The 25,599-nt window shown below is 50.6% G+C and overlaps 1 protein-coding gene across 3 annotated transcripts; it reads left to right on the forward strand.

The window, feature by feature from the left end:
* Positions 1 to 1,708: 1,708 nt before the first annotated feature.
* On the forward strand, positions 1,709 to 25,352 carry LOC123365610 (extracellular serine/threonine protein kinase FAM20C-like). 3 transcript variants are annotated; one of them, XM_045008361.1, is made up of 11 exons: positions 1,709 to 1,774; positions 8,077 to 8,857; positions 11,773 to 11,948; positions 12,094 to 12,172; positions 13,859 to 13,951; positions 15,887 to 16,002; positions 16,667 to 16,847; positions 18,614 to 18,723; positions 23,340 to 23,421; positions 23,670 to 23,729; positions 24,095 to 25,352. In XM_045008361.1, the coding sequence occupies exons 2-11, from the start codon at positions 8,361 to 8,363 to the stop codon at positions 24,366 to 24,368; spliced, it is 1,668 nt and encodes a 555-aa protein (XP_044864296.1). In that variant the 5' UTR covers positions 1,709 to 1,774; positions 8,077 to 8,360; the 3' UTR covers positions 24,369 to 25,352. The 3 variants fall into 3 exon arrangements, with proteins under 3 accessions (XP_044864296.1, XP_044864305.1, XP_044864290.1); XM_045008355.1 differs by lacking the exon at positions 1,709 to 1,774 and having other exon boundaries at positions 7,459 to 8,857; XM_045008370.1 differs by lacking the exons at positions 1,709 to 1,774; positions 23,670 to 23,729 and having other exon boundaries at positions 7,458 to 8,857.
* The last annotated feature ends 247 nt before the right edge of the window (positions 25,353 to 25,599 follow it).

Raw genomic sequence — 25,599 nt, forward strand, 5'->3', positions numbered from 1 at the left:
GCAGGGCTCCATAACGTTCTGCTATTGGACTGTGTGGTGGGGAGTCCTGAGTCCATGAAAGCACTGGAAAGGTCGCAGAGGGAGTGGCCATCATGGACTCCCTGCCCCAAGGGAGACTCAACTCCAGCAGGCAGGGTGTGGGAGGCAGGAATCTGATCACTTCCCTGCAATGATGTCATGGCAACAAGATGCACTGCTACATCGCCAGATGAGAAGTGTTGGCTTTGAAGCTCTCCAGCTCTCATTTCGCTGCAGGCTCAGACCTGACTCCATGAAAAATCTTTCGGTTAATATTTAATGCTGGCATTGAAGCGATGCAGAGCCTGAGGGTTGCAAGCGTCGCGTCTAGCGTACTTTCTGCTTCCCACTGTGATACTAACTCACTGCTGCCACAAGGGATGAGGATTTTGAACACTTCTAATGTAAGGCTGGGATCTCTGTTAACGGGGAGGCTCCCACACATACATTGATGATGATGAGCCCACAAGCTGGGTATGAGATCCCCACACACAAACTGACCTCAAACCCACCTCTGTGACCTGGAGAGGTGTGGGGTCCCCACACACCTACCCAGCTCAGACCTGGCCCTATGACATAGGAGATGATAACCCCACTGCTCAATTGTGGGGGTCCCCGCGCACAGAGCAGGGACCAACTCATTTGACGTAAGCCACTGAATAGCGACCAGATGGTAAAAACGTTTGGGAAGCAGGGACCTAATGGTCTGTATTCCATCCACAATCCCTTTGAGCGTCTTTGTTCCCCCAGGCCAGGGCCAGCTTGGAACCAGTGATCGCCCTGTGAAAGGCTCTGTAGCCCTTCCCCAGTCCCTCAGCATTATCCACTTCCTGCTGCCTGGCTAGGTCAGCAGGACTTTGAAGTCAGACATTTTGCTGGAAAGCTCTGCTCATGTGAGCCCAGAACACGGATGCACTTAAGAGTTAATGTCTTTAGCACAGACTAAAGGGGGAAATAAGACCTGTGAATTTACTATTGGCCATGTTATTACTGCAGCACAAGGAATGAAATATAGCATTGTCAGAATCTGGGGCGGCCGAAAGTGTCAGCTGGAGACAGTTACTAGGCAACCATTGCACCATGGGACATGAGCAAGCAGAGAACGCCTCATTCTCTCCACAGCAACTCTGTGTGGATGTGTTCAAGAGAGTGTGCGTGTGTCCTAGAGAACATATGACTGTGTGTCAGAAAGAAAAGTGTGAAAGGGAGGGAAGTGATACTGAGTCAGAGGAATGTGTGTAAAGAATGTGGGGCTCTGTGTGTGCCCACAGGTGCCATCCAACCCCCTGGACCTGGGCCCAGGTTGGATCTGCTGACATTGCCACAAAGGGCTTCACATCTTAGCCCCAGCCCCCTGAGTTACCTATTCTCTTTTCCCCAGATCTCTTAGGTGAAAGGAAAATTTAAAAGGGAAAACTGTCATCTCTTTCACTCTCACCCGTGTGATACAGGAGGGCCAGGAAGCAGTGGGAGAGTGGTAGAGGGGAAGTATATAAACCCTAGGCTAATTAAGGTGTGTTTCCCTGTAGACTAGGGAGGGTTGCTACAGGTTAATTGGAGCACCTGTAGTCAATTAAGGCCCTGTTAGCAACCTAATAAAAACCCCCTGCTTCAGCCAGTCAGGGGAGAAGGAGGAAGGAGAGAGGATTGGAGCTTGGAGGTGTGTTGTGAGACTTGGAAGATCAGAAAACCGGAATAAGAGAGACCATGCCCCAGTGTTTAAGGACTGAAGGTACCCCACCCAAGGGGGAAGAGGGTAAGAACCTGCAGGGGTTGAGAGGGGCTGGGGCTCAGAGTAAGGAGCAAACCCCTGCTTTCCTCTTTTATCACCTTCCTGGGCCACTAGTAGGGCCCTTGGTGCCCCAAGAGCAGGGGCAAGGAGTGGCATCTTAGCCCCCACCAAGAAAAGTGCAGGACCCACTAAACTACATAGGCCATCTTGTCACATGCGGTGTTAGCAGTGGGATCTCTGCACCATGAACATAATCCAGGGTGGGTCACAACCACCCTGCCTCAAGATGGAGGATGTGGTCAAAGCACTCATGCAAGCCACTGCCACCCAGCAGGAGGCTACCCAGGTCCAGGCAGCTGCCCAACAGGAGGCCATGCAGCTGCAGCAAGAGACCAATCACCAGCTGATGACCCAGGTCACTCAAGACTGGGCCATACTGCAGGAACTAGTGAACCAAATGAAGGCCCTTACAGAGCTGAGCCGTGGGTATGATGGGACATGGACCACACGGGCCAGCTACTTTCTGCAGAAAATGACCCAGGAAGATGATGTGGAGGTGTACCTCCTGGCCTTCAAGAGGACAGCCCTGAGGGAGGCCTGGCCCTGAGACCAGTGATCAGGTATCCTTGCCCCATTTTCGTATGGGGAGGCCCAGAAGGCCTACTATGATATGACTGCAGAGGAGGCAGCATATTACCCCTGACTGAAGGCAGAGATCCTAGCCAGGGCAGGGGTAACAATGGCCTTGCGAGCCCGGAGGTTCCATGAATGGCAGTACTGTGAAGACAAGACACCGCGATCACAACTATTTGACCTAATCCACCTAGCCCAGAAGTGGTTACACCCAGAGACTCTCAGCTTGGAGAAATGATGGAGCTCCTGGTGCTGGACCACTATACAGGGGACTACCCTCGGGCCTCTGAGCCTGGGTAGGCCAGAATGACCCCTCCACCTACGATGAACTAGTCACCCTTGTAGAGAGACAACTGGCAGCCCGTGAACTGTTCGAAACCCCGGGAGGTGAAACATGGAGTTTCAGGAAACCAGTCCTGACCCCGAGGCCCCGGATCATTGAGAACTCCAGGAAAGCCATAGCTGGAAGAACAGGAACCTAGGAGCGGCCTGAGGCCCTAAAGGGACCTGGGGGTATGGGGGGAGAAGGCTGGGGAAGCGAGTCAGAGGGCCCAAGACAGAAGGCAACCTCCGGAATACCGTTGTTATGAGTGTGGGGAGGTGGGGCATATAGCAGCCCAGTGCCCCAACAGGGAGGAGCCCATGCAATGTAATCTGGGGGAGCCCGGGGACCAATGTGGCCTAATCAGCCTGGTGAAGGTCACGACAGCCCAACATGAGAACACCAGGCCGGTAAAGATGAATGGCATCCAGACCATTGCTTTGGTGGACTCTGGGAGTGCTGTCACATTGGTCTCAGGGAAGTTAGTGGGGCAAGACCAACTGAGCCGGGCCAAGAGCACTGGAGTGACATGTGTCCACGGCACAGTAAATTTCTACCCCACAATTCCAATACGGATTGAGATCCAGGGAAATACTACCAAGATGACTGCAGGGGTGGTCCCCAAGCTCCCCTACCTGGTCTTAATTGGCAGGGACTTTGCTGGGTTCGAGAGCCTACTCCCCCCACCCCACACACATTGACTTAGGGGAGGGAAGTAAACCCCGAGCGGAATTTGAGGTGCCCATGGATGACCCTACCACAATTTTTGCTGAGTTTTCCCCAGAGTTATTTTCACCCCCCGGGAAGTCCTGGAAATCCAGACAGGAAAGGAGGGCAGACAAAAGATTAGGATCTTGGCAGCAAACCAGAGAGCTGCCCTGGTTGGGAGGAGGCCCCGTGGAGACCCAGAGACGGCCTCCAGCATGAGGGGAAGCACCCCAAAAGAAGGAGGGGAGCCCAAATCAATAGAATCAGGCCAGATTGGTCCCACACGTGAATGTTTTGGGCAGGACCCAAGCCGATGACCCACTGTATGCAGACGTGAGGGAGGAGGTTGTAGAGGTAAATGGCTTGCCAGTAGAAGGGAAAACCAAAGGCACAGGGCCATACTATATAATCAAGCAGGATCTATTGTACCAGGTAGTGCCAATATGGGGGGAAGTAGTAGAACAGCTCTTGGTGCCATGGAGGCACACGAGGGCTATATTAGAGTTAGCTCACAGTCATCTGTTTGGGGGACATTTAGGAGCAAACAAGACCCTGGATAGAGTCCTAAGAAGATTCTACTGGCCGGGAGTACGGGCAGAAGTCCAACGCTATTGCACCTCCTGCCCAGAGTGTCCCCAACCTCAGTTAAGGGCCCCGTTGGTACCCTTGCCTATAATGGAAGTTCCTTTTGAAAGAATAGCAATGGATCTAGTGGGCCCAGTAGAAAGAATGGTCTGGGGCCACCAAAGTATTTGTCATCCTGGACTACACTACATGGTACCCCCGAAGCCATTCCTTTAAGAAACCCCACATCCAAGGGAATTGCAGGTTTTTGCTAGGGTAGTCATCCCTAAGGAGATCCTGAGAGATCAAGGGACTCCCTTCATGTTGAGAGTAATGAAAGACTTTTATACCCTGCTCTGCATCCAAGACTTGCCGACCTCAGTCTATCATCCCCAAACAGATGGTCTGGTTGAGCGATTTAACCGCACTCTCAAGAGTATGATCTGAAAGGTGGTGGCCCAAGACGGAAAAGACTGGGATACCCTCCTACCATACCTGATGTTTGCAATACGAGAAGTTCCCCAAGCATCTAATGGTTTCTCCCCCTTCGAGCTACTGTACGGACGCCACCCACGTGGTGTATTGGACATCGTGAAGGAGGAATGGAAGGAACAACCCAACCCAAGGAAAAATGTCATTGCACATGTAGTCCAGATGAGAGAACAAATAGCCCAAAGGACCCCCATAGTACGAGAACATTTGGCGAAAGCACAAGAGGCCTAACGAACCTACTACAATCATCGGGCAAAAACATGGAAATTTCAACCAGGAGAACGGGTGCTGGTGCTGGTACCAACAGCAGAAAGTAAGCTCCTGGCCAGCTGGCATGGGCCCTATGAGATCGTGAAAGCCATTGAGGAGGTGAATTATAAGGTAAAGCAAGGCCAGAGCAGATCTATCATGTCAACTTACTGAAACCCTGGTGCGATTGGGAGATGTGGCTGGCCGTCCTGCCAGCTCCACCCGAGGCAGATGGCCCACAACGGCAGGTAAGGATATCCCCCGAATTAGCCCCAGAACAACAAACAGAGGTAGTTGAAATGTTCTCCACACAACCAGGCTGTATGATGCTGATCCAACACCCACCTGTCTCCTGTCACCTGTCTCAAGGGTGATGATAAAACCATATCGCATACCGGAGGCAAAAAGAGAAGAAATTAGGACAGAAGTAAGGAAGATGCTGGAACTTGGGGGTGACTGAGGAATCCCACAGCCAGTGGTCCAGCCCTATTGTCTTGGTCTCCAAGCCTGATGGCACCCTGAGGTTTTGTAATGACTTTTGGAAGTTAAATGAAGTATCCCAATTCGATGTCTACTGATACCACATGTTGATGAGCTGGTGGATCAGTTAGGCAAGGCTCAATACTTGACCACCTTGGACTTGACAAAAGGCTACTGGCAGATCCCCCTGGCTGAGGATGCCAAGGAAAAAACCACTTTCTCTACACCTGATGGCCTCTTCCAATATACTGTCCTCCCTTTTGGGCTCTGTGGGTCCCCTGTGACTTTCCAATGATTGATGGACAGATTACTTCTACCCCATGCCAAGTATGCTTCTGCCTATTTAGATGTGGTAATACATAGTCCTGACTGGGAGACACACCTGGGGAAAGTGGAAGCAGTACTAGATACTCTTAGGCTGGTCTCACTGCTAACCCATCCAAACGTGCAATAGGGCTAGCTGAGGCCAGATACCTCGGGTATGTAGTTGGAAGGGGCCTGGTGAAGCCCCAATGGAACAAAGTGGAGGCAATACAGAAATGGCCCCGCCCGATCTGCAAGAAGCAAGTCAGAGCATTCTTAGGGATAGTAGGGTACTATCGCTGGTTCATGCCTCACTTCGCTGCAAGGGCAGTGCCTCTGACAGACCTAATAGTTAAGTGGAACGAGGAAGCAGAAGAAGCTTTCACAGACCTAAGGACGGCCCTTTGCAGCCATCCAGTGCTCACAGCCCCAGATTTCACAAAAGAATTCTTCCTACAAACAGTCGCCTCGGTTGTGGACTTGGGGCTGTCCTTTCACAGATGGTGGGGGATGAGGAGCACCCAATCCTTTACCTGAGCCAAAAGCTCCTGCCCAGGGAACAACGGTATGCTGTAGTAGAAAAGGAATGCCTAGCAATTAAATGGGCCATGGCGATTCTACAGTACTACCTACTTGGGCGGCGGTTCACTCTTGTCACAGACCAGGCCCCCCTCCAATGGATGCACACAAATAAAGAGAGGAATGCATGAGTGACTAGAGGGTTCCTATCCCTACAACCTTTTCACTTCCGGATCCAGCATAGAGCCGGAAGTCAACACAGCAATGCGGACGGCCTATCATGATAACACTGTCTTTCGTCCCAAGTAGCCCAACCCCATGGTGTCGAGCGGGGGGGGGGGGGGAGAATATGTGATACAGGAGGGCCAGGGAACAGTGGGAGAGTGGTAGAGGGGAAGTATATAAACCCTAGGCTAATTAAGGCGTGGTTCCCTGTAGACCAGGGAGGGTTGCTACAGGTTAATTGAAGCACCTCTAGTCAATTAAGGCCCTGTTAGCAACCTAATAAAACCCTCTGCTTCAGGCAGTCAGGGGAGAAGGAGGAAGGGGAGAGGACTGGAGCTTGGAGGTGTGCTGTGAGACTTGGAAGATCAGAAAACCAGAATAAGGAGACCCTGTCCCAGCGTGGGAGGGAGACTCCCTCCCCCAGCGTTTAAGGACTGAAGGTACCCCACTGAAGGGGGAAGAGGGTAAGAACCTGCAGGGGTTGAGAGGGGCTGGGGGTCAGAGTAAGGAGCAAACCCAGACGCCTCCCCCACTTCCCTCCTTTACCACCTTCCCAGGGGTAAGGGGTGGCATCTTAGCCCCTCACCAAGAAAAGCGCAGGACCCACTATACTACATAGGCCGTCTTGTCACACCCCCCAAGATGGTCTGGGTCCCACTGCCTGTTGCATTCAGTTTGTGATGGCCAGCTTTGCAGGGCTGGTTAAATCCGGGAAGCTCTCCCTTCTACTTTCCTCCATGGCCTTCCTGATGGACCCAGCTTTGTGTGACTATAGGTCACTGGAAAGGTGAATTTCCTGCAGGAAGATTTCCCAGAGCTAAGGAGCTCTTCAAAAGGACTGAAATCCTCCGAACCCATTTGGCTTAGAAAGTCGTTAGCAAGCTCATTTGGAACCGATTGAAGATGCAGCTTTTCTTTCTCACTTCTGATTCCCACTTGTTTCTGCTGATACCGCACTTTACAAGAATGGGACAAGGTAGTGCAAGGGGGCAGGTATCATATAGTGCAGGTACTTGAATAACTCTTCCATGGCACCTTGAGCATGACATCAGCACCCCTTGTTACTCCAGTGCTGGAGCCCCACCCCAGATTTGATGCATCCCCTAAATTCTGACCCAAAACATCCTCTATTATTCCAGTTCTAAGATCCCCAAAGCAGTTGTACATCCACCTTGCTCCTAACCTACAGCACTGAGCCTGGGACCCCGCACACCTCACTCCTGATCTGCACCCTTGATGTGCCAGTTCCGTCCCTCTCCCCTAGCTCTGCCAATACTTAAATTGTTGATATATCCAGTATGAGTGTCTCTGTATGTACGTGTCAGTGAAGAGGTTGGTATGTTTGAGGGGCCTTGTAGGTATGAGGGGGGATGTTAGTGTATATGTGGTTATCTGTCAGTGTCCCATTGTGAGCAGGAGGTGGGAGCAAGTTCTTTATAGGTGGATGAATACGTAGGTGCATGCACGTAGATATAAATGCACATGGGGAGCATATTAATGCATATGTGAAGGTGACTGGACTGCTTCCCCCATACTCACCCAAGTACCCCCATCCGTTCACACTGACATACCATCGTACATAGCCCCACACACTCACCCTGACATACCCACTCACCCCTACATCAGGACCCACTCACCTACTCCTACCCAAGAGAGGCTGCAGGGTGGATTAGGTGAGGGGATTGTCTGCAGTCACTTCTGTCATTGAACAATCTGCTGCAACTGATCTGGAACTTGCCCCGTTCACTCTAACCTTGGCACTGCCTGCTCTTCCCTTATCAACACTGATAAACCAAGCTGCAACCTCCCTTCCTCTCTGTCCTGCTGACAGCTGCCACAAGGGACCTGGGAGCTGCTCCGGACTCACCGCCATGGACAGACACAATCCTCTCTTGTCCTGAAACGGCAACAACAGCAGAAGAGAAGGTGACAGGTGTTGCTAGCTTAGTTTTCATCTGCAAACCCCAACTTCTGCATTGCCCTTGCTTTTTAACGCTGAAACTCTAAATCCAGGGTGCTACACTGCTCGGGAGAGGATCACACTGCATAAGTATTAACTCTTTCCTACCCACACGTGGACATTTGCACCTTGCCACGTGTACCAGCCTGGAGAGTATGTTACGCCGATTGCAGACTCTGCTCCAGAGGAAGTTTAAAATTTTGCTCTTCTTTCTCCTCCTCTTGGCTCTCCTGATGCACATGGCATTGGACTTGGCTCTCCCAGCTGCTCCCAGCTCCTGCAGCTGTATCCCAAAAGCAGCGAACCCCTTGGGCCTCCCGCCATCCGGCCCGTTAGTTTCAGTCCGAAAAAAGTTGAGCTTGAGGATCCTTCAGGATTTCAGTGGCAGCAATGGCTCCTTGGAGAAAGGCTCCCGCTCACTGGAAGGGAGGCCACCAGCAGGTGACGGAAGCAAGACGGTTCTCCGAGATCGTGACTTTAAGCACCAGCGGGCAGGGGTGAAGTCGGCATGGACAGGGCGGTCAAAGATGGCAGCACTCTTTGAGCATCCCCTCTATAAGATCCCAATCCCAGAACTGGTGAAGAAAGACAAACTCTTCAGTGTCAACCCCAAAAAGAAGTTCACGCTGAAAAGCAGTGGGAGTGATGAATGGTGAGAGACCACCTGACACAGTATATTCTTTAGGAACACAGTAACCAGACCAGCCTATGGTCCATCTAGCGTGGTATCGTGTCCAGGGCTGGCCCTAAATGTATTTGGACCCTGGGTAAATAATTATTTTGGTGTCCCCACTTTTCCTCCCCCCTTGGTTTAGAAGAGCCAGGTCCCAATCCCAGAATGCCAGGATGCAATGTCGGCTGGCCAGCCAGCCTTGCAGGGCTTGTGTTCTAGCACAGGGCTATGACCATAAATGTGGCATGCTAAGCTGCTACACAGGTATAGATAAAGCCAGCCATGGGCCTTCCCCCGTGAGTGGCCACTCTCAGATCCTTTGCAGGAAGGCACAAAATCCCCATAATGCACCTAACTAGCTGTGAAATACCATACCATATTTTTGGGAGGGTGGGGATGTTTTTTTAATTCAGCGCGTGATCAGCTTTTGCCCTGGAGCATGGACCATTGTAACTTATCCTAGTCAGAGTCACTGTTATTCCACAGCTCATAAAGAGCCTCCTTTTTGAACTGTACTAAGCTATTTGTCTCAGCTGTCCTGTGGCAGTAAATTCCACAGGAAAGTTATTGGCTATGGCCTGTGTTTTTCAGAAGTCACTAGTGATTTTGAGAGCCCCACTGGAGGCTCCTCAGAGGGCAGGTGAATGGCACTTTGACAATCAGGCCTCTTTAAAGTGTCTCAAACTGGGCTGCCAAAATCAGACGATATGAGCAAGTATTTCCTTTAGTCCATTTTAAATGTACTTCCTTGTAATGGGAGGACCCCCTTGTCCTCGTCTCCTGAAAGGAAGTCAAAGGGGATCTTTTGGGCTGGCCAGCTCTATACAATTCATTATTATATAATTTTTATTAGAACAAATATTTATTCTATCTCCTCGTCTCCTCCTTTCCAAATTCAATAGTCTTTAATCTCTCTGTGCATAAGAAGTCCTCTTCCCCCTCTCCATAGCACTAACCATTTGCATTCCTGTTCTCCAGACTGCCCCTCTTTGAAATGAAATGACCAACAGTTCAGTTACCTACAATCTCAGCGTTACTTCCTGCCTTGCATTTCATGAGATGCTCTCTGATCTGCACAGGACTTGGTGGTGTAACAATCACACTGTTGGCTGTGGTTATTTGCGTCCCCACATGCCTGTGTCACCACTATTGCCTAGACGAAGAAATAAAAGCCAGTTGGTAATTAATATTGTAAATGCATAGTAGCTACTTTAAAGGAACCACACTGTTATAAAAATGTTAGCTCTGAATTTCGATTCTTTCTATATTCCACAAACAACCTTAACCCTATCTATCTCAGAGGATTAGTCTGTCATATGTCTATAACTTACCCATCTTCCAGGTTATGTGTTGTTTAAGGTAGAACTACTAGATGATGTAGTTTCAGTATATTTCCAGGGGCGGGGAGTAGATTTAGAGTATAAACTCTTTGGGGGTGGGACTGTCTCTTTGTTTTTATGCTTGTACAGTACCTGGCACAATGGGGCCCTATTCTCAAGTGCCCAGATCCTCAAAGATATTTAGGCTTCTAAGAACATTTAAAGATGTGGGCCTAGGTTCTACTGTAATGTAACATCATAATGCAAGTGTGCAGAAACTACACAGTCTGATAGTTTTAATAGAAATCACACAAACTCCTCTCCCCAGGTAAATCAGGGGCATATAACAAACTAATCAAAGGGAAATAGTGGGTCAGGATAAAGAGTCAGTGTTAAGGTTGTTTCTGGAAAATAACTATGAATCTCCTTTGATCTGACATTTAAAAATATATAAATACAGATGTGTCCTTTTAAAGTAATTGATATCCTACAACTAACTGTACACACGGGTGGTAATCCTTATGCTGGGGGGGAATTCAGTTAGATTTGGACTCCAAGTAAAACTACAGGCAAAACAGGGCTAAGAAGTTTAAATCTATCATCTTTCTTAAAGTGATACTGTGTCATCAAATAACACATCCTCCCTCGTCTGTGCCCAGCAGGCACTGTGGGGCAAAGGTTTGGTCTGCCCTAAAATACTTGCCATGTGGTAAGACCAGATGCAAGGGGACACTTTGGAGAGGCCCAGCCCAGGCAGAGCCAGGGATGCTGTAGGTCAGGAATGAGGTGTGTGTAGGAGCCTAGGCCTGGAATAGCAGGGAGTGCTCTCCCACCTCTCTTTGTATTGCCATTCCTCCTACCTCCTTTCCATTGGCCACACGTGACTCTTGCGTTTGGGGAGGCTGAAGCTGAGTGCTGGAAGCTCCCTAGAAGTGGGGCAGGGCCACTGGTGCCCGGACTGTAGTCCTGCTCCTACTTGGCTTCCTCCCCCTGAGGCCCCACGCACCTGACGCTCACTTCTTCTGCCACCTCCTGCCTTAAGGGCAAGCAACAGAAGGGGAATGGGGGGAAAGGAGTGGGTGGGGAGGGACCATGGGGTGGAGTATGGGCGGGGCCACTTCCTGGGTGCTGGTGGCATCCCCACCTCTCAGGAGCTTCCGCCGGCGGCACCCCAAAGGTGGCGGGTCAGCGCACCTCCAAAGGGAAGTGCGCCATATCTGGCATTGCTTGCTCCATACGGTGAGGTTTAGCATCCCCAAGCCTCTTATACTAGGGTGACCAGATAGCAAGGGTGAAAAATTGGGACGGGGTGGGGGTAATAGGAACCTATATAAGAAAAAGCCCCAAATATCAGGACTGTCCCTATACAATCAGGACATGTGGTCACCCTATCTTATACCCGCCACCCATGTTCCTCTCCACCCAGTCCCATCCCAGCTTCTTGTTTGCTGACAGATGTGTGAGAAGGGGCTGATCTTGTCTTGGTGTGACCATAAGGGAGCACTCTGGAGATGGAGAGTACATTGTGCATGTCCTAAACCCTGTTGTTATGCGGGGGTGGCTTTTGGGCTGCAGGGTCAGCAGCAGTAAAGCAGAGATGGTCCTTCCGACCGGGAAGACCCCATATGACACCTACCCCACATGGCTCCGGTTCCACATTGGCATCAATCGCTATGAGCTGTACTCCCGGCAGGACCCCATCACTCCTACGCTGCTGGAGGAACTGGCTACACAGAAAATCATCGGCTCAGGTACCAGTCTCGCTTGCCTCCCCATGTATGCTCGCCGAGTCTACGTTGCTTTTTGTCCCTCTTTCTGTGTCTGTCTGTCCCTCTCCTCATTCTCTTTTCCCCTTTTCTCCTGCCCTGGCCCTGATTCTTATCTGTATCATTTCAGTCCAGAAACCTGGAGGGACCCAGCTGAAGTTGATCATGACGTTCCCAAATTATGGAGAGGCACTCTTCAAACCCATGAAGTGAGTAAGATCAGCAGGAGAGGGGCCGGGGCCCGGTCAGTGCCAGAGATGGGCCTGTACCAACATCCTGGATCCAAACACCCCGGGCTTGGGCTCATCTTAGTTCATGTCATTACCTGATGAGAAAATCTAGCTAGGAAACTGAGGGAGGCAGGAACTTTAGTCTTATTCCATGAGCTTACTTACCAGAGCCCCTATAAGGGAAGCTGGTGGGGACATGAGGTAACCTCCCCCACTGACACCTTCCTGGGAACAAATAGACATGCTGGTCAGCTGTTTGTTTCTGATGGGGTGGTGCGACCTCTTGTGGTAGAGGGGAGCAAATCTTCAGAGTGGATCATTTTGTACATTGTTTGCACAACTTGTAGGATTTATGGGGGCAGGGAGGACGGTTCACGGTTGTACCAGGGGGGTCCCGAGCAGAGTGCCCCCCAAACCATCTGTAATTTCTGTGTAAATAAAGAAATGGGAGGAGGTGGGGCCCCAGCCAACGTGATGTATTGGGGCTGCTCATTTCTCTCTACAAGTCTGACAGCATGTATATGTAAAGAATAACAGGAGGAATGTCAGGATGGGGGACTCTATCCTGGGAAGCAGTGACTGAAAAAGGGTTGGAGGTCATGGTGGATAATCAGCTGAACATGAGCTCCCTGTGTGATGACTTGGCCAAAAGACCTAATGCAATTCTGGGATATATAAACAGGGGAATCTCAAGTAGGAGGAGAGAAGTTATTTTATCTGTGTATTTGAGATTGGTGCAAGCGTTGCTGGAGTACTGTGTCCAGTTCTGGCACCCACAGTTCAAGAAGGATGTTGATAGATTGGAGAGGGTTCAGAGAAAAGCCACAAGAATGATGAGAAAATTAGGAACCACGCCTGACACAATGATTGAGCTCTTTGAGTCTATCTGTTTAGCTTAACAAAGACAGTTAAGGGGTGACTTGTTTATAGGCTATAAGTAGCTACATAGGGAACAAATATTTGATAATGGGCTCTTCGGCCTAGCAGAGAGAAGTGTAACATGATCCAATGGCTGGAAGTTGAAGCTAGACAAATGCAGACTGGAAATAAGATGTAAATTTTTAATGGTGAGAATAATCAATCACTGGGACAATTTACAGAGGGCCGTGGTGGATTTTCCATCACTGGCAATTTTTAAACCAAGATTGGATGTTTTTCTAAAGATCTGCTTGAGGAATGATTTGGGGGAAGTTCTATGGCCTGGGTTATACAGGAGGTCAGGCTAGATGGATGGTCCTCAACCTATTTACCATTGTGGGCCACATATGCAGCTCTCTATGTATTATGTGGGCTGCAGCTGTGTGCTGTATGGCCCTGAGGGTGTCACATGGGCTACAGCTGTGTGCTGATTGGGCCGCAAGCAGTCCCAGGGGTTGAGAACCACTGAGCTAGATGATCCTAATGGTTTCTTCTGGCCTTGGAATCTATGAATCTACGAAACATATAGCAACTGATGGGGTGACACTGAGGCAGTTAATGACATCAAGAGGCAGACATCTCTTGTGTCCACAGTTAGTATAGAGAGGGAAGTGACATAAAACATGCACCTAGATCAGAAAGTGAATGACTCTAAGTTTCCTCCATAGTGGTGAGCAGGCTTAGACTCAGCACTGGCGGCTTTAACCTCCTCTGTCCCATTCTGCCCTCCCCACCCCTTCATTTCAGGCAGACCCGGGACCAAGAGACCCCAGCAGATTTCTTTTACTTCTCGGACTTTGAACGACACAATGCAGAAATAGCAGCCTTTCACTTGGACAGGTGAGCCCCTCAAAGCCCTTCCAGCTCCCAGCTCTGTTCTTCAGGGGACAGAGAGTACATCTATTAAAGGAGGCTGGCAGCAGCCCTGAGATCTTAGCCACAGGATCTGCCATCTGCAGGGAGCCTCCTTTCTCCATCTGGTGGGGAAAGAGGGGAACCCTAATTCAGACTGTTACACAATTATTTCCCCACAGTGCTATGTCACCAAAACATCATGCACATCTACGATGCTATGTAGATTAAGCTCCATGGTCACTCATTCATAAGATCCCCCACACACATTGCTTATTCAATGGGCCCAAACCTGGCCCTGGAAGGCGTATGCCTTTGCCAATGCACCTCAGTCTTGACCTGCAGCATTTCCTACTCTAGCAGTCCTGGGACCCCCTGATAAAAGCAGCTGTCAGTACCCTTCAATCCTGACATTAGAGCACCCCTCGCCTTCCCCCCCAATCCAGCTCTGTCCATGTACTCTTGTCCAGACCCATAGGATCCCCACTGGTCTGCCCCTGGCCAGTTCTGGCCTGCCACACAGCTCTGCTGATGTACCCTAATACTGACCCCATGCACTTCCAATACAGGCCTCTCCTAAACACAGATTGTCCTGCCAGATTGTAAAGTAACTTTTTTTATGTGAACCAATATCTACTTAGGGACAGACCCGACTGAAATCTATCACCATTGCATGTCAGGTGCAGGACACAGCCCCAATGCGACCTATTATTTATTTCCCCAATGACAAAGTCGGGGAGTTTCTGGTGGATTCCCAGCCTTCATTAGACAAATGTATTTGGTGGCCTGAGAGTGCAGCCACCAACTCTTGCTGGTGGCTGCTCTCACACTTTTCCCTAAAATGCTTAATTCGCTTTAGGAAAAACAAACAAATATGCCCATATACACGTCCAAATCACTGTAATTTATTTATTGCTAGCAATAAGTCTGTTGTGAAAAGTGATATTAAACATGTATCACTTTTGACAGTACATTAACTCAGCCCTGGAAAGCCTAGGGACAAATTAAGCCCTGGATGGGGGTTGGGGGAGGCAGCAGGGGCCAGGGGTGATGGGGGTGAGTTGGTGGATGTCCGGGGGAGGCAGCGGGGGGCCAGAGCCTGAAGCCCCGTGACTGGAGCGTGAAGCCATGTGGCCGGAACCTGGGGCCCTGCTACTGTGAGGCCAGAGTCTGGGGTTGGAAACCAAAGCCCTGTGGCAAGAGCCTACTGCCCCACCACCCCAGGGCTGAAGCCCAAAGCCTGAGCCCCACTGCCCATGGGAAGTTGGAGAATTCACCGGCTGCCTGCTCCTCCAGTGTTGTGCCCCAGGTGTCTCCAGAGGGGGGCATTACCCAACTCCTGCTGGCAGCCCTATCAGCCAATACCAAGCTCATGCATCTAGGAGCACCAAGGAGGGGGAGGGGCTGCTGCTTTGCTCCCCACCCCCATTCCCCTCCAATCACAGCCCAGGAAGCTGTGGCCACAAGAAAAGCCTCTGGTGGCCCCATGTGGCTATGGTGGCTGAATTTGAGAAATGCTGCATTGGAGTATCTTCTCCAGGAACTCGGGAGTTGTTGTATTGGATCAGATCATCTTTACTCAATCTCCACCTAAGGGAGAGCAGGACAATGACTCATGAGCCATCTAGTCCAAAAACCTGTGTCCAACACCTGCCAGTATCAGAGGAAGGTGCAAAATCCCTGTGATTTGCACCTAATTGTGCAATACTACAACAGTGGGGTAGTGGAGATATTCCTGACCTCACATCTTACACACCAAAGCATGGTGATCAATAGCCCTTGTCATTTTTACTCTAGCTAAAGTCTCTGCAGATGTTCTTACTGTCTTCCGTCTGGTTGTGAAACAAGCACTCGGCTTAGGGAAGAAACTGCTTTGGTCCCGCGTTTTGTTTAGTTCCTTGTGTGCTCTCCTTGTCCCTGAAGGATTCTGGATTTCCGGAGAATCCCTCCAGTGGCTGGTCGTTTGGTGAATATAACTAAAGAGATTCGTGACATCACAACTGACAAGAAACTGGCTAGAACCTTCTTCATTTCCCCAGGTGAGTGTTCTCTGCCTGTGTGCCCATCACAAGCTCCCTGGCTGGGCTCCTGAGGGGGGAACTGCAACTCCCGTGACACACATCTTCACACCCCACTTGCCGCTGCCCAACCCACATGTAATTAAGGAATGATCTGCAGTGCATCTGGATGGAGATCACCTGCCTGAGTGATCTGGAGCCACTCCCGGGTTATCTGCCTGGGTTCTGTCTTCCTCCAATCCAGATTATCGGCCTGGTTGCTCCATCTCACTAGGGGTTACCTGCCCAGGAATCCCATCTTCCCTTGGGAAGCCCTGTATCTTGGGAAAGATGCATTCAGGCAGATAACTCCAATTACTTTACCCAGTGGGCAGGTCCTCTCCCCAACTCATCGATCTCCTGCTAGCCACGTATTTCAGCCTGTGGGTGTGATAGTGGGATCCCGGCTATGTCCTTGCTGCGTTCCAGCCACGCTGGAGCCCTTTTAGGTTAACTGCACAACAAGAGCAGACCTGCTCTCTTCTCATCTAGATAGATTGCTGTACAGAATTACTGTCCGCGTCCTGCAGGCGAGCTCTCCTCAGCCAGCATGCACCAGATAGGCTCTGTTACTCCTTGGGTGGGTTGGGACTGCGGCTTTTTGCTGACCTTTGCTCTGTCCTGATTTGACTGGCTCCCACCCCAGCCAGCAATGTCTGCTTCTTCGGCGAGTGCTCCTACTACTGCTCCACGGAGCACGCCCTGTGTGGCAAACCGGACCAGCTCGAGGGCTCCATGGCAGCCCTTCTGCCCGACAAGGAACTGGCCAAACGCCACTCCTGGCGCAGCCCCTGGAGACGCTCGTACCACAAGAGCAAGAAGGCGGAGTGAGTGTGTTGGGAGGGAAGGTTAGGGGTGTGGGTGGCGAGTGTGGCAATGGGATGGGGGCTGCTGGAGAGATGTGGCGGGGGGACAACAAGACTGACAGCTGTGTGGGGAAGAGGTGGGGGTGGGGAAGGTGGTACAGACAGTGTCAAGGTGCTGGGTCAGGGATGCAAACTGAAGGTGGTGGTGTTCCCCTCAGCACAGCCACACATGATGGGGGACATAAGGGTTTGCCAGGTGTCCGGTTTTCGACTGGAACACCAGTTGAAAAGGGACACTGGTGGATACATTAAAAGTCCGGTCAATGGTGCAGCGGGGCTAAGGTAGGCTCCCTGCCGCCATGGCTCCATGCGGCTCCTGGAAGCAGCAGCATGTCCCCCCCTCTGGATCCTACACATAGGGGCAGCCAGGGGACTCTGCGTGCTGCCCCTGCCCCAAGCGCCAGCTCCAATTGGCTGGGAACTGCAGCCAATGGGAGCTGCGGGGTGGCACCTGTGGATGGGGCACTGTGCAGAGCCACCTGACTGCATAGGAGCTGGAGAGGGGACATGCCGCTGCTTCCAGAAGCTGCTTGAGGTAAGCACCACCCGGAGCCTGCATCCCCCCCGTCCCAACCCCCTGCCCCAGCCTTGATCCCCGTTCTGCCCTCCAAACCCCTCAGTCCCATCCCGGAGCACCCTCCTTCACCCCAAACCCCTCATCCCTGGCCCAACCCAAAGTCTGCACCCCCAGCTGGAGCCATCACATACACCCTGCACCCCAACCCTCTGCCCCAGCCCAGAGTCGTCTCCTGCACCCTGAACCCCTCATTTCTGGCCACACCCCAGAATCTGAACCCACAATCCAGAGCCCTCACCCCTTCCCACACCCCACCCCGCTGCCTCAGCCCAGAGCCCCCTCCTGCAGCCCAAACCCCTCATCCCTGCCCCCACCCCAGATCCCAGCCAGAGCCTTCACCCCCTCCTGCATCCCAACCCCCTGCTCCGGCCCATAGGTGCCAACTCCATGGGTGCTCTGGGGCTGGAGCACCCATGGAAAAAAATTGGTGGGTGCTCACCACCCACCAGCAGCTCCCCGCCCTGCCCCTCCTGCTCCAGCTCGCCTCTGCCTCCGCCTCCTTTGCAAGCGCACCGCCACGTCCTGCTTCTCCCCTCTCCCAGCGCTTGTGCCACGAAACAGCTGTTTCGCAGGACAGGGAGGGGGAGGAGGCGGAACGTGGCGCGCTGGGCGAAGAGGCGGGGCTGGGGCAGGGATTTGGGGAAGGGATCCAATGGGGCAGGGAGGGGGCAGAGTTGCGGCGGGGACTTTGGGGAAGGGGTTGGAATGGGGCAGGGCCGGGGTGGGGAAAGGGTGGAGTCGGGGCAGGGCCAGGGGCGGGGGGGGGCCACGAGCACCCACCGGTGCTGGAGAACGTTGGCGCCTATGCTCGGGCCCAGTGAAAATGAGTGAGAGGGTGGGGAGAGCAAGTGACAGAGTATGGGGGGATGGAGTGAGCGGGGGAGGTGGAGCCTTGGAGAAAGGGCGGAGCCTCAACAGAGGGGCAAGGCAAGGGTGTTCGGTTTTGTGCGAGTAGAAAGTTGGTAACCCTAGAAATCGACCATGGACTGTCCCTTGAAATCCGTTCTTGGGGGGTGGGGATTTGAGAAGGCCCAGGGAAGCCCAAACGGTTAAAAGGAGTCATCTGAAGTTTCTGCGATGCTCTCCCCCGGTCCCAGAGCCCAGGACACCCTGTGATTTCCCCCCCCCCCCCTTTGGCCTCTCTTCTAAGGTGGGAGCTGAATCAGAATTACTGTGCTCAGGTGAGAAAGACACCGCCCTACGACAGCGGCTCCCGCCTGCTCGACCTCATAGACATGACTGTGCTTGACTTCCTGATGGGTGAGTGAGTGCCCCTCTAACAACCTGCCCATGCCCTCCTAGGCCTGGGCCTACAGATCTGCCCACATGTGACACACTCATGCCTTCAAGCAGGCTCTGAGGCTCTTGCATAGATATTCTTATTCCAATGACTAGAGTTGCCAGTTTTGGTTGGATGTATTCTTGGAAATGTCATCACATGACAATCTTTAATTAAAGATTAATCTTTAATTCCTGGAGACTCCAGGCCAATCCTGGAGGGTTGGCAACCCTCAGATGAGCCCTGCCTGCAGATAGTAGGGGGGGCAGAGTCAGGGCAGCTGGCTTCAGCAGTGTTACTGAGCATGCTCAGTTTGTGTGAGCATGCTCAGTACAAGCCAAGCAGCAAATCCTTGAGGGCACGTGATCCTGCATGCCACTTCTGCTTTTATTTATAGATCAGACAGATCTCACAGGGCAATGACAGGGCCCTTCTGGGGAACTTGTCTGTCTCCACTTCCTGCTTTCCCAGGCTACCCCTTAACTACTGTTACTCAGTGTTACTGCATGAGTCCCACGCTCTACCCCCTATTGGCTGCACTCTGGTATTGCACTTCACACCGCATTAGCTACTTCCATCATTACACTTAATTTTAACTTTTAACTTCTAGAATTTTTTGTTTTTAATTGTTTTAAACCAAATGAACCCTGGGCTCGTCCACTTCCCCCCATTCTGAAATGTCGTTTTTAGCACTCCGGTTATATATTACACTTTCTGCATTACCAGCAGAAAGCTGTTTCCTTCTTGACTGTTAATGCCACTGGTACCATAATGACCTCCCCTAGATCACTGAGCTTCAGGTTGTTGTTTGGGAGGATGAAGTCCAGCTTATCAAGTGTTCCAGGGTAACAATCACAACAGTGGGTATAATATTGTCGTTTCACAGGCTTCCTTGTTGACCAAACTACAGAATTGTTGGTCTACACTACACTGGGAGAGCTACTTTCCTTTTAGTAAAGGTGCCTTTTTATCTTATCTGTGCCAAGGTTTGCGTCCCCACACATCTAACTTCAGCATCCTGCTTTGCTTAGCTGGCCAACATTTTCTATATCTGTTTTTGCATCCTCCGGGCTGGAGTATACAACCAATGGCTCGCCCCTTCGAGCACTGCCAACAAGTCACAATTTCCCATACAAAGGTCATAGAAATAGTACCAACTAATGAAAATAGCTGTGCTGAAATTATTCCATTCATGAGTTGTTGTGGCCCTGGGAACTCTTTAAATCAAGGCAATAAGGCTCAATAGCATCTATGAGTTTTGTCATTCATCTGTCTTCTCCCTTCCCACAATCTGCATTCAGAGCGGCTAGCGTTATGGTGCCATCTATTGGGAAGCAAGAGGGGGAAAAAATGGTTAAATCCTGCTGTTACAATAGCCACAGAGAGTATGTCCACACAGCAAAGAAAAACCTATGGCTGGCCCATGCCAGCCAACTTGAGCTTGAGGGCTGTTTCATTGCTGTGTAGACTCCATGGCTCTGGCTGGAGCCCAAGCTCTCGGACTCTGCAGGATGGCAGGATCCCAGAGTTTGGGCTGTGGCCCAAGCCCAGAAGTCCGCACAGCAATGAAACAGCCCTGTGAGCCCAAGTTGGCTAGCACAGGCCAGCCACAGGTTTTGATTTGCTGGGTAGACATCCAGAGTCAGTGCATCCTGACTCCTGCCATGTGACAGGGACCTGATCTTTTGTAACCCCACATCTGATGACTGAAGCCAGGAATAAAGACCAGTCAGTTATGTTCTGAATGTCTGGCATAGGATGGGAGAAGAACTTACATTTACTTCAGTGGGGCCATATGGGCTGTAAATCTATGTGGCTTATATGTCTTGTGCTCTTACACTGGGTGGCTGGTGGTTTTTAACGTATCTCCAAGCTGTTGAACAGTAGGATCTACATTACCTTTCCTACAGACAATCTTCAGTTTTACAGCATTTGCTGCACAAGTACATTCAGCTGAAGGACAATGATGGCTATTGCCCAGTCACTGGCTAATGCTGTTAGTGTTTGGTTTTTTTCCCTTACCACTCTCATTCCTGCCCCTCCTGTTTCATACCCTTCTTCTTTGCTATGGACGTATTCCAGTGCCATTCCTCGGTGCTGTTCACTTAGGGATCTGAAGAGCATGTCTTGATCACTGCTTGTTTGTTGTCTCTTCTGAGTCCCAATTTCTTTAACTGGTTACATAACTTGGATAGTTTCCCTTTTTCCACTATCTTTTGTCACTGATGCAAGCAGTTAGGCTGATTTTGCTGCTGGTGCCATTGGACTTACTTCTGCTCCATTTATGGCTATTGTTCATTAATAGCTTTCAGGGTGCCTCAGATTGTTGCAGTGAGAATAGCTGGAGGCCTTCAGTCTCTGCTCCATGCTGGGGATAGATTGAGCCTCTAAGTCCCACACACAACTTAGGCTTCGAAATTAATGTCTTAGATTTGTCCTCAGTGATCTCTTCTCTTTCATCCCTTTCTCGATTTTCATTCTGCTACTTATCTGCCTCTTCCTTTTCCTGGGTTCAATTCCGGTTATACACTATCAAATACCACCAGATGGATTAACTGGGCATGCTGTTGTGGGGAAATAAGACTGAGCATTACAACTTCACTCCTTCTTTAGGAGTTCCCAGTTTCTCTGCAGGCCGTTTTCCTCCCTTGACCCTTCTGTTAGCATTATCCATGTTTTCAAACACTTCTGTCCTTTGACCCCAGAGTTGAAGGTTGTTCCCTGAAGCAGATGTCTGAATGTTGATGCCTCAAACTTTAAGGGGTCTGTAACAGACGATGCCTCCCTCTCTCTAATTTTCTTCCTCTGGAATAAATGTGGAACTATGGCCAAGACTTTCAAAAGTGAGTGATTTTAGATGCCCAACTTGAGACATCTTAAAGTGGCCTGATTGTCAGAAGGTGCTGAGTACTGGCCCTCTGCAAATCAGGCCTTTTAAGCTGTCCAAGATCAGGGACCCCAATCACTAATCATCACCTTTGAAAATCTTGGCCTGTGTCATTGTGCTAGCCAGTATTCACTCTCTGGTGCAGGCCTTTTCCTGATGCCTTACGCCTGACAACATACTGGAATAGTGGTCACCATTTTTCTTAACTCTTCTTTCTGCAGCTTGGATTTAGCTGTAGCAGTATAATTAAAGCAGTACAGTTGTGTGTAGACAAGCCCTTAAATCCATTTTGTTACACCTCTCTCTCTCTCCTCACTGGGATTTGCGGCTCCTTCCAGTTTAGTACCACCTGTGAAAGCCATTAACATGCTCTTCACTCCCTCTTCCAGATGTTAAATGAGATGGCTCCACCAGTTATCTCTGCAGTACCCCTCTCTAGGCTGCTCCTCCAACTCATCACTGTGCCATTGCTTGCTAGTCTTTCTTAGAGTTTCCATTCAGGTTCCAGTCCACAGGACAGTGACATATCCAAGATGATATTGACATCAATTTTAAGAGTAAGATTCTGTGAGCCACAGTATCCAATGTTTTACTAAGATCCATTGACTTTGTAATTTTATCTAAAAAGCAGGAGAGTTTGACTGACAAGATCTATTATTGATAAATCTTGTGATGTTTATTGCTCATGGCTCCATTATCCTGGGTGGTGATTGCTACGATCATTCTTCTTTCCTTTTTTAAAGATCAGCATCTCAACTGCTTTGTTCTAGTCTCTGATCTCTATGGATGTTCAAAAATAATCAGGGGTCCAAAAATGTTAGCTTCTTCTTTCACTACCTGAGGATATATAGAAACCAGGCCATCTTCTGTACTCCCTTCACAGTTCCAACCTGCTCCACTCTACTCCCAGCTATTCCAGTCCTGCCCAATCCCACTGTACCTACAGCTCTACCTTTGCACTTCAGTCCTGGCATGCAGCTCTGTCCTGCAGTTCCATTTCCCCCCCGACTACAAGCACACAGACCTGAGCTGTAGCATCCCCCACTGTCCTAGTCTGGGACCTCCCCTGAAAAGAAATAGCCAGTCCTGTCAAGCAAGGCAGTGATTTTGAGGCCCACCAAACTCATTTCACTGATGACCCACTAGAAGTTCAACCCACTAGAAGTTCAACCCACATCTCTAAAGGAGAGAGGCTACATACACATACACACTTTCTTTGCCCTGGTCTACACTGCAGAGTTAGGTCGGCATAAAGCAGCTTACGTCAATCTAACTCTAAGTGTTTATGCTAAAATGTTGCCCCCGCTGATGTAACTCAACTCACCCACTATGCCGACTTAACTCCACCGTCACAAGAGGTGTAGTGCTTAGGTCGACGTGGTTAGGTCGATGCAGTTGCTTACATCAACCATTGCTGCCTTTCAGAAGCCGTCCCACAATGCCCCACACTGACAGTTAAATCAGTGCCCCTGGCTCCTGGTGAGGACATGCACTGCTGACACAAGGAGCATAGTGTGGACAGGCAAAAATGATTTAATTACTGTGGTGGCTGTGTCAATGTAACTTAGGTCAACATAATTTTGTAGTGTAGACATGCTCTTTGTCCAATCTATCCCTGGAACGCAGGATGTGCTTGAAGCAGAATGTCCAGTTTATCTTCTCTACTGCTTTCCCCCTTCCCCTGTCCCCATTCTCCTCTCCCTTCTGCAGGTAACATGGACCGACACCACTATGAGACCTTTGAGAAGTTTGGTAATGACACCTTCCTGCTTCACCTGGACAACGGCCGAGGGTAAGAGTGGGAGATGGACTCCTGCTGACAAGGAGTACGGAAAACAGCAGACACAGGGAGGCCATGGGAAGGATCTGGCGGGGCACCAGATTCCCACATGCTGGGAATGATGTGGCAGCCCAGACGTCACTTGTGATGTCATTGCCATATTGCTGTTGAAGTCTCTGGCCCAGGTGGGATGGACAATATTGCACAGCCCATAAGGGGCACATTACACTCAGAATCGACACTCTCTTTGCTCTCCTTAGATTTGGGAGACATTCTCATGATGAAATGTCCATCCTGGCCCCTCTCCAGCAGTGCTGCAGGTAATGGCTCTCTTTGCCCCTTCCCTCCTGCCCAATTCCACCCCAGAGGGGATAACTTTCTAAGGAATCAGTGGAAGTCTGATTGTTCTGGTTCAGGAAGTGCCCTGTCCAGGCTTGGGCGACTGGATTTTCAAAGTGAAAAAGCAGGATCTCTGTCACATGGAGTACGGTGGCTGCTGCACCCCACCCCAGAGGTGTCGGTTTCAGCAGTGAGTGAGCGATCCCTGCATATACTGTCTGCAAAGCACTTTGGGATCAGTCAGGCTGGACGGCACTGCATGAATATCAGATGTCGTTGCGGCTGTCCCTTAACTTGGTTGATTTTTGTTTTCTCCTTTCTTCCCTTCCACCCACCCCCACTCTAGTATCAAGAAGTCTACATTCTTGCGCTTGCAGCTGCTTGCCACGGAGCCGTACCGCCTCAGTGACATCATGCGGGAGGTGCTGGCCTCAGACCGCCTCTCACCAGTCCTATCAGAGCCTCACCTGGAAGCTCTGGACCGGCGGCTCCAGCAAGTACTGGACATGGTGCGGGTGTGCATGGCAAAGGGAGGCCAGAAGGAGGTGCTGGTGGATGACATGGGAAAGCTGAAACAAGGGATATGGCAGCGCCAAGAGACAAGGAGCAAAAAAGCGTGATGGGCTGAGCAGACACTCCTTCCCACCATGACCCCTGAGGCTGCCTCTGCAATCTGGACTCTTGCTGAATGAGAATCAGCACTGGTGCAGCCACGGCTAGGTGCCCATATTGGGGGCATAGTCCCTGGATCTACTGATGGTGGGGAGAGAGAGACAGTTTAGAGAGGGAAGTGAGTGGGGCAAAGAGACAAGTAGGAGGTTTGGCTGCAAGCAAGAGGGGAACCCTACAAAGTGAACCCAGGGGAGGGAGGGAGGGAAGTAGATTTCAAACTCCGGTTAGCGTTCAGCTCTTGCAGAGTCTTGGAGCCAGCAGGGCCAGTCTACACTAGAAACTTGCATCGGCACAGCTGGACCGATGCAGCTGCGCTGCTGTAGCACTTCTGGTGAAGATGCTCTAAGCCAATGGGAGAGAGCTCTCCTAGCGGCATAATAGCTCCACCTCCCTGAGAGGTGGGAGCTGCGTCAGCGGGAGAAGCTCTCCTGGTGCCATAATGCTGTCTACACAGTGGGTTAGGTTGGTATAACTACATTGCTCAGGGGGGTGGATTTTTCATACCCTTGGGTGACGCAGTTATACTGAAGTAAGTGCGTAGTGTAGGCCTGGGTTTAGGTAACACTGAGGAGCCCGGGCTACTTAGGGAGAAAGGTTGCTCATAGTCTCCAGAAGTGTCTTATCCACAAGGAGATCTGGGTTCATTTTTTGGCTCTGCCATCACCTCTGTGACCTTGGGTAAGTCGATAGTCTGTAAAAGGGGGATAATCATGCCTTTCTTTCACCTGTGTCTGTTTGTTTGTAAACTCTTTGGGCCAGGGACTGTCTCTCACTGTGTGTTTGCACAGCACTTAGCACAATGGGGCCCTGATTTTGGTTAGGAAGCACTGCTGGAATACAACTAAATAACAGATGAATATTTTGCAGGGGGAAAGCCCTCAGTGTGGACTTCCTGTCTGTACAGTGACCGTTACATTAAAAATCATAGCTTCTTAGCCCACATTTAAGGTGTTTCAGTGTTTTTGTTACTCAGAAATAAGCCTGTGATGTGTGAGTTAATAAATAACCCTCACCTAACTGGGAGCGCACTGCCATGGCTGGAAACTCATGGACACAGTAACTGGGGTACTTTGGGGGTGCATCCAATCACCAAGGAAGCATGGTCCGGGGGGGGGTGTGGTTTGGGGAGTGAGAGGACCTGGGTTCCGTTCCTGAGTCCTCTACTAGTTGCTATGCACA

The sequence above is a fragment of the Mauremys mutica genome, chromosome 1 (genome assembly GCF_020497125.1).
Source record: "Mauremys mutica isolate MM-2020 ecotype Southern chromosome 1, ASM2049712v1, whole genome shotgun sequence".
NCBI classification, from domain to species: domain Eukaryota; kingdom Metazoa; phylum Chordata; order Testudines; family Geoemydidae; genus Mauremys; species Mauremys mutica.